This window comes from Nanorana parkeri, unplaced genomic scaffold, assembly GCF_000935625.1.
Source record: "Nanorana parkeri isolate BGI_ZX_2015 unplaced genomic scaffold, ASM93562v1 scaffold850, whole genome shotgun sequence".
Classification (NCBI taxonomy): Eukaryota; Metazoa; Chordata; class Amphibia; order Anura; family Dicroglossidae; genus Nanorana; species Nanorana parkeri.
The window spans coordinates 39,285-50,792 of record NW_017307118.1 but is presented as its reverse complement, the minus strand read 5'-3'; the positions used below and the strand labels follow the sequence as shown (position 1 = coordinate 50,792).

The window sequence follows — 11,508 nt, the reverse complement described above, 5'->3', positions numbered from 1 at the left end:
GGGGCGGGGGCCGCGGCCGGAGAGGGGGGGGGGGGGGGGGGGGGCACACCTGCACGCATCTTACAAGAGATCAGGCGTCTTTACAGACGCCGAAACGCTTGTATGTAAACATCCATTGCTGTTTACATTTCAAGCAGATTTCCCGCTCGTGCGCACCGCCTAGCGGCGGGCACAAGCTGGGCGGGAAAGGAGGTTTAAAAACACCCACCTGCATTCAAGAAGCCGCTGTCCAGCCGGATAGCAGGTGGTTAAAATGATGCACCAGAGGATTAAACACTTTTTTTTCTAATCCATACCCCAGGTACGAATGATGGTTTTTTCCCCCTCCTTTCATTTCAGATACTTATTTCCAAAATTCACACTTTGCTGGACAGAGTTTTTAGAGCTGAAGGTTCAAGTACCTTGTGAAACACTGGATTATATTGAAGCAAATTATGGCAAAAACTGGGATGTACCTCTTAAAGTTTGGGATTGGAAACACTCCCCACCCAATGTACAGCCAAATGGAATTTGGCCTCTGGATGAGTGGGATGAGGTCATTCAGTTACTCTAGAGGAGTTAAAATTCAGCTCTGTCCTTGTGACTCTTTACTATGTGTAAACTGGACTTGGCGCTGTCACTTGGTGTCACATTTCCTGGAACATTTTCTATCTGTGGGCTCCTGAGAAGAAATCGTTTTCATTTTTCAACCCACAATACAAGAATGACAGGCTGCAATATGGAGGTTTATGTCTTCTTTTTATACCTAAGAACTACTGTACTGAACTGTGACTTGTCTTGCATAGAATTGCAAGCTAATGCTTTGTGTTTGAGGATTGTGTTTGCTACTAATAAATTATGGTATTCTCTGAAAAATTAAACATACTGCTATGTTTTCCCGAAAATGTTGGTGAAGATGTGACCGTGATTCTTTTCTGTTTGACTGCCCTTCCTTTCAATATTCCGTTTAGGAAAGTGTTATTATGTGAAGTGGGTGAGGATTAGACATTGTCAGCTTTTTTTGGCTGTCTGTGTACCCATTGGCAAAATTACCTCTCACTTCCTGTTCTAGACAGTTCTCCCCAGAGTGAGGAAAAAGCCCATCTTTAATGGTTGCCTCTGTAAAAAGGCGTCCCCGTTGGGAGATTTCCACTTTTAGCTCTTCCCTTAATTTCTGCTATGGTGACAATGGTAAATATCCCCAACAGGGATGCAGACCTCAAAAAAAGGTTCTGACCCTTCCCCATTGTGCAAACCTGGCTTCAGGAACTTACCCAAGGCTGCTAGAAACTGAACTTTTGTAACTTTCACCTGATTCCATCACCTCCGGTTGTTGGTGGTGTTTGAATGAGATGGTATAACAGAAGTGCTAGGTTTTGGCCAGTTCACTTGTCATACATGTTATTGGGGTTGACAGAATGTTATCTACATCTGGTGTATGAGAACTTCTTGATGTAACACTATAAAGACTGTGGAGATGACCTGCTCTCAACTACCATCAATCTTAGTTGGTCAACAAGGAAAACCAAGACTTTGGTAGAACCATCAAATATGGTAAAGATCAAATAACAAGGCATTGAACCTGAGATGACTTCAAAGATATAAATGTACCTTGAATTTCCAACATGAAACAGCAATACCAAAGTCTTAAAGTGAACCTTTACCCCATTTGACAAAAAAAAAATCACATCAGCATATAGCTCTGCATGCTGATATGAAATTGTCTTACATTCGTTAGCTAAACAAACCATATTTTTATTCAAGTAGTGGCAACTTCCTGGTCCACATTGGCATAAATTATGTGATCGTGCCCAAGCATTGCATCCTGGGAAGGTTACATCAGCAGAAAATTGCTGGAAAATCTCATCTGTAATCTCATGAGATCTCAGGGAAAGGCATTTTCCTCCCCTGAGATGATGTGCACGGTCACATGCCCTAGTCACATGTGCCAGAGTTCCAGGAGGTAAAAAAAAGATCTAGTAGCCTGCCCTTAATTAAAATAGTCACAGTCAGAAGACTGGGGAAAAATAAAAATCCTGCAACTATCTAGAAGTATCTGTTAGCTGATTGCTCTTACTAAACATATCTGAAAGTGCCTTTGTTGTTATTTTGAAGATATGGGTAAAGCTCCTCTTTAACTGATATCTTCTAACAGCATGCAAATCCTTGTTAAACTCAAGCTTCAGTTTTATTGGGAAAATGCAATCTCCCTCCCTCTACATGACTGCTACATGATCAAACTGCTTTAAATATACATACTTTACATGCCATACGGCACTATGACCAGTTCCATGTCACTTTCCCTAAGGGGGTAGAGGGGTGGTCCTTACTGCTGCACTGAATGGCACTCTCATAATGATGTGTGAGCACTGTACATTCTAATAATCTTCTTGTAGCACACCCCTTGTGGAGCAGCATACAGTAATACAGCAATGGGTCTCTCTGTGTTTCCTCTGTGATGCACCTCAATAATAAATACACATTACACCAGCACACCTTGAGATGGTTTGAATACCTTGAGCTTGGGGTCAGTTGCTATGGGTTACCACAACTCGGCAATCTTCTTGTCTAGGGATATTTTCACTCTGCCTATTAGCACTTACCGCCCTCTAAGGTGATCTATAAAGGTGATGTCCAGACTGTAGTTATGATGCTGAGGACTTTTATTGATGAACTTCAGGGAGAGAGGTTGAGGGTTCAGATCATCCAGGTTGATGTAGGCTCCTTTAAGTGGCAGGGTGTAATAGCTGTCTTCATTCACAGCATGAAGAACACCTGGCACGGCAGTACTTGAGGTAGTAGTCACCAGTCATGTTCATCCTTGTCTTCAGTAGTAACCACTGGGTCTCCAGACTCAGACCTCAGTGTAAGCACATGGCTAGCACCCAGGCTTCAGGCCTAGCCATCTCAGACAGCCCAGACAAGCCTCCCCACAGGCAAGGCTCAGGGGAGAAAGAGAGAGCTCACATGGTCCACCCCAAGTATTTATCTCCTCCCCCAGCATTAACCACTGGCCATCAACCTCACAGTGATTGGTTGGAGAGGGATACCTACTCATAGCAATCTCTCATTGGTTGTTCTGTTCTGTGGCCAGGGTACACCCAGCAGCAGACAGATACAAATGATGACAGATTAATTAGGGGGAATCCAAATGAACATAGACTACAAATCAGCATCAGATTGCTTAAATCTGACAATAACTAAATTTAATAGCACTCCTGCCTATAAAAAAAAAAAAATTGCCGCGTGCGGCGCTAGAGTGTTCGGGTTTCACTTGAAGAAAAGGTGGCAACCCTAGCCTACAGGGTGCTACATTCTAATCTCAGGTTGTGTGTTGACAGCCTTGGCTAAAGCTGACCTATAGATGTTTTTTTTCTATCAGCCTATGGTCAGATGGAAAAAGTGCAAAAGTAGGCCCCGCTGGCTGTCAAAATACCTGAACAATTCCTGCATCCAATCAGATTGTTCAGGTATTTTGACAGCCAGCAGCACCGACTAGCAAGATACTGAAGCTTGGCCCAGTGAGAGATTTCTCCATCCACACAGTTTAGCGTAGATGGAGCAATCTGTTGCACTTTTTCCATCTGACCAGCTTTAGAGGAAATGGGTTGAATGAAACTAGCTATCTATCAACCTGGAAGACTGATGAAATCTAGTGATGAAAAAAAAGTACTGAGGGGGCAGCTTGGATTAAATTAGGAAATCCAGGCTCTGCATCTTACTTGTGGCTTATTTTTTTTACAAAAAAACATAGCAAATGGTGGATTGAAACGTAGAAATTAATGTTTAAAAAATTAAATTATAATCTGGCTTCCGTATTAATTATGTGTTATATTTGTATAGTTTTCCTTTGGGGATTCTTGAAGGTTAGCTCTGCTCAGAGCTGATAGTCCAATGCTGTATGGTTGTTGCCAACCTGAATTGCCTGTCTTTGTCTTACTATCTTATGTCCATAAAATCACAGTATAAAGGAACACAGGAAATGATTTTTGGAATAAATACATACCGGCACCTGTGATACCGTGTTTCCCCAAAAATAAGACAGTGTCTTATATTTTTTTTGGGTCGAAAAAAACTCACTAGGTCTTATTTTCGGGGTAGGTCAACAAACCACACTTATTCATGTACAAAAATATGGTGATCAGGACAATCAGGGGTGCCGTACCTTTCCAAGAGCAATTTGCTAACCAATCGCTGGCCAGAATGAGCGAAGCGCACTTTCACTATCGATTCGTCACAGGCAGAGTGCATTTGGTATCACTCCGCCTGTGACAGGAGCCGGAGCTATAGCGGAGGCATCGGCTTTTGCGGCTCTGCTCCCTCCGGTGCCGCCTCGCTTCCTCTAGCGCTGGTTCATTGGCACCGCTGATTTCTCTCCTGCCTCTCTCGCGGCTCTTCAAGTTCCCCCCTTATGCCACCACTGGCCCTGGGAATGGTCACAACTAGGTCTTATTTTCAGGGAAACAGGGTACATGCATGTCATTTTACAAATGTTGTAAACTTTGACAGTTTTGCTCCAAATAGACATCTCTTTAAATATCTAAAGCCTGCACACAATATCTGAATACAACAGGGTTTTCCTGCACCTGAGCCCATCTTGGTGTAAAACAAAACAAGTTGCATTTAGCATGCAATGCTGATCCCTTTCTCTGGCCACCTGTTCTCTATGTGCCCCATTCACAAACGCAAGACAGATGTGATGTGAGCTATGAAATAATGCAGGTAAGCTGCATTCTTCCACAGCACACTGGATGACACTGCAGGTTACTGCCGAGACCTGAATGGAATGTACAGTTTGTACCCGCCAAAAAAATAAATGGTGCAATGCGCTGTCTTTCCGCTGGATGTTTCACAACATGCTAGCCTGCACGCTAAAATGGAGCATTTAGCTGGCTGGCTAGTGTGAATGTAGCCTAAGGACTGGTTCACACCACAACGAATGCGTTCCAGAGCATTCGGCCTCTGAAACGCACTGCAACGCAAACCAGCCTGCTCCCTGTGCTCAGGGGCGGGAGGAGGTGTGGTGGTGCATTGAAGTCAATTGCACCGCAGCCGCGCCCCCCACCCGCAGTGCGATTGCCGGCACCCGAACGCAGGGCACATTAGTGCCTGCGTTCTGGTCCAGTGCGATCTGCAATTTTTGCAGACCGCACTGAACCGGCCCTTATACGAGAACAGGGTAGCACTATGTGATTATACCTTTCTACTTTGTAACTTCACCTCCACTCCTCTCCACCCTTAATAAATAGCTTGCTTCCCTTTTAAAATGGGCCTTAACAATTGGGTAAAGTAATATAAGCTTTAGAGATCATATAGGCATCACCTCCAACTCTTTGCTTTCCATGAAAACAAGTGCAATACATATAAAACAGTGCAACAACTGTACAAAGGACTGCAATCTTATTTGGAAAGCACTGACTATGATGTGTAGTTTCATGCTAAGAAATATATATTTGGGGCTTTATACTTTGCTCTGTTTTATATTTGTTGCAGTATTTGCACTTGTTTCTGCACTTTATTTATTTCTATTTTTAGTTTTCAGATTCTAACATACAAGTGCTGTCTGGCTAGTTGGTGTATAGTTTTAAATATCATTTAATTTTGCAGAAGTTGCTATACCTTTTAGTAGCCTAATACTGGATGCTGAGTCTCCAGTTAAAATATTGGAGGAATCATTGTGACTTCCACAGCAGCAAAACAGAGCTTAAAAATAAGATAAAGGTTGTAGATACACAATAATACCTTTTCACACGGGTGGTCTAAACAGATCCTGGGTGTGTTTAGTTTGGATGATATAAAAGTGACACCCGTTGCGTAGTGCCACGATCAGCAGAAGATCTGTGCACATATGCCCTGCTGGTCAAAACGAATGGGCGCCTGTGTGCAAGGGGCCTTAGTGTTCCACCTGTAGTGAGGAAATGTACCACGACGGCTATAATTCCCACAGTTTGGGAAACAAATTTGTTCCATTAAAATTACCCATGTTATTGTTGTCATAGTGTTGCTAACATACACATTAGCTGATATCCTAAACCACGTAACAGGAAAAACTTGTCATCTATGCCTTGCAACATTAAGATCCTGTCAGTGAGAGCCTTGATGTATCTGTTCTCCCCTCACCATTGACATCAGCCATGATGTATCTGTGCTCCTCCACCACTGACATCAGCCATGATTTATCTGTGCTCCCCCACCACTGACATCAGCCATGATTTATCTGTGCTCCCCCACCATTGACATCAGCCATTATTTACCTGTGCTCCCCCCACCATTGACATCAGCCATAATCTTTCTGTGCTCTCCCCACCATTGACATCAGCCATGATTTATCTGTGCTCCCCCACCATGGACATCAGCCATGATCTGTCTGTGCTCCCCCCACCATTGACATCAGCCATGATTTATCTGTGCTCCCCCACCACTAACATCAGTCATGATCTGTCAGTGCTCCCCCCACCATTGACATCAGCCATAATCTTTCTGTGCTCTCCCCACCATTGACATCAGCCATGATTTATCTGTGCTCCCCCACCATGTACATCAGCCATGATCTGTCTGTGCTCCCCGCACCATTGACATCAGCCATGATTTATCTGTGCTCCCCCACCACTGACATCAGCCATGATCTGTCTGTGCTCCCCCCACCATTGACATCAGCCATGATTTATCTGTGCTCCCCCACCACTGACATCAGCCATGATTTATCTGTGCTCCCCCACCACTGACATCAGCCATGATTTATCTGTGCTCCCCCACCATTGACATCAGCCATGATTTATCTGTGCTCCCCCACCATTGACATCAGCCATGATTTATCTGTGCTCCCCCACCACTGACATCAGCCATGATCTGTCTGTGCTCCCCCCACCATTGACATCAGCCATGATTTATCTGTGCTCCCCCACCACTGACATCAGCCATGATTTATCTGTGCTCCCCCACCACTGACATCAGCCATGATTTATCTGTGCTCCCCCACCACTAACATTAGCCATGATTTATCTGTGCTCCCTCACCACTGACATCAGCCATGATTTATCTGTGCTCCCCCACCATTGACATCAGCCATAATCTTTCTGTGCTCTCCCCCCCATTGACATCAGCCATGATTTATCTGTGCTCCCCCACCATTGACATCAGCCATGATTTATCTGTGCTCCCCCACCACTAACATCAGTCATGATCTGTCAGTGCTCCCCCCACCATTGACATCAGCCATAATCTTTCTGTGCTCTCCCCACCATTGACATCAGCCATGATTTATCTGTGCTCCCCCACCACTGACATCAGCCATGATCTGTCTGTGCTCCCCCCACCATTGATATGAGCCATGATCTATCCGTGCCCCCCCACCACTGACATCAGCCATGATTTATCTGTGCTCCCCCACCACTGACATTAGCCATGATTTATCTGTGCTCCCTCACCACTGACATCAGCCATGATTTATCTGTGCTCCCCCACCATTGACATCAGCCATAATCTTTCTGTGCTCTCCCCCACCATTGACATCAGCCATGATCAGTCTGTGCTCCCCCACCATTGACATCAGCCATGATTTATCTGTGCTCCCCCACCACTGACATTAGCCATGATTTATCTGTGCTCCCTCACCACTGACATCAGCCATGATTTATCTGTGCTCCCCCACCATTGACATCAGCCATAATCTTTCTGTGCTCTCCCCCACCATTGACATCAGCCATGATTTATCTGTGCTCCCCCACCACTAACATCAGTCATGATCTGTCAGTGCTCCCCCCCCCATTGACATCAGCCATGATCTGTCTGTGCTCCCCCCACCATTGACATCAGCCATAATTTATCTGCGCTTCCCCTACTATTGACATCAGCCATGATTTGTCGGTGCTCCCCGCCACCATTGACATCGGCCATAATCTTTCTGTGCTCCCCCACCACTGACATCGGCCATGATTTATCTGTGCTCCCCATCCACTTACATCAGCAACGATCTGTCGGTGCTCCCCCCACCATTGACATTAGCCATGATTTATCTGTGCTCCCCCACCACTGACATTAGCCATGATTTATCTGTGCTCCCCCACCACTGACATTAGCCATGATTTATCTGTGCTCCCCCACCACTGACATTAGCCATGATTTATCTGTGCTCCCCCACCACTGACATTAGCCATGATTTATCTGTGCTCCCCCACCACTGACATTAGCCATGATTTATCTGTGCTCCCCCACCACTGACATTAGCCATGATTTATCTGTGCTCCCCCACCACTGACATTAGCCATGATTTATCTGTGCTCCCTCACCACTGACATCAGCCATGATCTGTTTGTGCTCCCCCACCATTGACATCAGCCATAATCTTTCTGTGCTCTCCCTCACCATTGACATCAGCCATGATCTGTCTGTGCTCCCCCCACCATTGACATTAGCCATGATTTATCTGTGCTCCCCCACCACTGACATTAGCCATGATTTAATTGTGCTCCCACACCATTGATATGAGCCATGATCTGTCTGTGCTCCCCCCACCACTGACATTAGCCATGATTTATCTGTGCTCCCCCACCACTGACATTAGCCATGATTTATCTGTGCTCCCTCACCACTGACATCAGCCATGATTTATCTGTGCTCCCCCACCATTGACATCAGCCATAATCTTTCTGTGCTCCCCCCCACCATTGACATCAGCCATAATCTATCTGTGCTCTCCCCCACCATTGACATCAGCCATGATTTACCTGTGCTCCCCCAACCCTGACATCAGCCACGATCTGTCGGTGCTCCCCCACCATTGATATGAGCCATGATCTGTCTGTGCTCCCCCCACCATTGACATCAGCCATGATTTACCTGTGCTCCCCCAACCCTGACATCAGCCACGATCTGTCGGTGCTCCCCCCACCATTGATATCAGCCATGATCTTTCTGTGCTCCCCCCACCATTGATATCAGCCACGATTATCTGTGTTCCCCCCACCAACTGACATCTCTAACATTCTGTGGGTTCCTACTTTTTTAACTTTTACACAGGACCATGGCGGTTATATAAGTAAAGGTAAGCGTGGTGTGTTGTTTTTTTTTACTTACACAACTATTATGTCAGGAAGAATGTCAATTCTATTTGTTAACTGAATCACCAGAACAACATGAACATCTTTATGAAGGTTATCATCCTTTTTCACATTTTGTTGTACTTTCATTAAAAGTGTGAAATATGATGTCAGCCTGTAACGCTAGGACAATACATTGACCTTCTAGCTAGAAGTCATGCCAATAAATCCTTAAATGTCTGGTCCATAGAGAGGGAGATGTAGCAGGTGTTGTTTTACTAGTATCCACTTAATGCTCAGCAACTGTTAACTTTTAGCCTAAGCGGACACTTAAAAAGAGAAAAATATAGCCTTTCATAATACCTGGAAACAGAATAAACAGTACTTTGCCTATCACTGTGTTATTATACATCAAACTGTTTGTAATATTATGCTGTAAACCACCTTTATTAATATTTTCTAAACAAATCTCAATAAATATGTTGGTGTGTATTTAAAGAGAAATGAATACATTTATAAATACTGTATTTTGTGGATCTCTATTTTTAGGTTTTACGCAAAGGTTTAAAGTGCAATGTAAATTCATATGCATATACTTTGCCTTATGTTCACAATTGTCTTTTATTTAGCAATTTCTAGACCATCTAGGGCAGCTCTTCCTTTTTTTACCCCAGAAGAAGCCTTTAACAAATTTTCAAATCCCAGGGAACCGCTGTTAAAAAATGCCCACAGTACATTATCATGATCAGTAAGTTGTAGATATAAGAAATTAAAGAATTAGGAATGTGGCCTACTTTACACAATTATCTTCAGGAGCAAGTTATTTTTTTAAAACTTTATAGAACACAATTATTGTCAAACATAATCATAAAATGAAATGAATAATAATGAAGGGAAAAGAGACGCGGACAGTGAAAATTGTAGTATTCTTTACATGGTTAGTCAATGACGAGATTCCATCTTGCATGGGTGGTTACTGTAGTCTAGACGAGCATTTCTTTCAGTCACATCACTTTTAACACTATTCAGAATCTTGGGGCACCACGGTTGAAAATGGAAACAAACATAAATGTAAAAATGCCCCAGATAGGGGTCTTGTATAGATTTTAGGGGGAAAACCACAAGCAAAAACAAAGCAGACGTCAGAGTCCCCCTTCAAATCAGGAGCCTTTCTTTCACATCAGAATTACCCTTTCACATCAGAGGCCTCTTCACATCAGAGCCCTCTTCACATCAGAGCCTTCTTCACATCAGAAGCTCTCTTCACATCAGGAGCCCTCATTTCACACCGGCAGCCCCCCTTCACGTTACAACTCCATTTTATATCGGGAGTTGCAGCTGTGGCAGCATGGCAGAGGGTGGAAGGAGGTGCAGGCCTTGATGAAGGAGAACCACCATCTTTTTCTTATTGGATGCCACCCAACCTGGATTAGCATCATTTGTTTCCATGGTGCTGGTGCAAATTTTGAAGCACTCTGATTGGTAAAGGCTGGTGTGGACAAGGGAGGTTTTTACAGGTAAATAATATGCATAAAATATATTAAATGCACATGTAATCTTGTAGGAGGCTTTTTGTTGAACGAATGGTCTGGCTACAGGGTCTCTTTAATACATGATTGGTGCTGATGTAATGATAAGAGGTGGAGCCTCCCACACAGGAAGCATACATGTAGTGGAATAGAGGTGTGAGTTTTTATCAGAGTGTAGTAGGTAAGGCCTCAGTCATACTTGAGCATTTTGTTGTGCATTTCTCTACATGAGACTGCTCAACCAGAAGAATCCTGTTGTTTTCAATTGTGCCCTTTCACATCTAAGCATGGTGTTGCTTGTAGCTTGATGCCTTATTGCAAAATGCCCTAGAAGGCTCATGGGAACACCTGAAAAACTCCTGCTAGATTTTGTTCCTAGTATCTGTCTCCTACTCCTAGTATATGTCTCCTACTCCTAGTAACTAGCTTTGCGTTAGCTAAACCAAAAACACTCAAGCTTGAAAATGGCTAAATAATGCAACAGCTTCAGGCTGCCTCATTATAGCGATGGCCCTGTCTCCAAGTATTGTAGAATTTACCACAGGATCATATGGGGTTAACAGCTAATATGGGAAGAATACAGATGCTTGCTGCTAATAGAAGAAGTGGATCGCACAGGTAGCTAGAGATCAGAAGATTTGGACTACATGGAAAATATCTATTTCCATAGCCACTCACCTCCTCCTGATCTACCAACTCTTAAAGTGAAACTGAAGCCAAAACTTTTTTGGTTAGCTTTGCACAGAGTGGAGAGAGATTTTAATTGTTGTCCGTGTCCGTTAGCGAGATTTACCATCTCCATTTGTCCTGGTGACCATTATCACTGAATGTGAAAGAAAATCCAAAATTTTGGGTTGTTACCAGAACAGGAATAGATGGGAGATATTCCAATGTGAATACTAGTTCTGGTGACCCTGCTGACCACCAGGGATTTCCCTCACTTTGGAGGGTTTTCCTGTCAT

At 43.9% G+C, this 11,508-nt stretch overlaps 1 protein-coding gene across 1 annotated transcript in view; it reads left to right on the top strand.

Annotated features, from left to right (window-relative positions):
* The window catches only part of FKTN (fukutin), a 15,443-nt gene extending 14,853 nt beyond the window's left edge, over nt 1-590 (top strand). Inside the window, exon 9 of the mRNA XM_018565466.1 lies at nt 340-590. Within this exon, the coding sequence (XP_018420968.1) occupies nt 340-553 (214 nt within the window). The 3' untranslated portion in view covers nt 554-590. The remainder of the gene's footprint in view (nt 1-339) is intronic.
* Nucleotides 591-11,508: the final 10,918 nt, after the last annotated feature.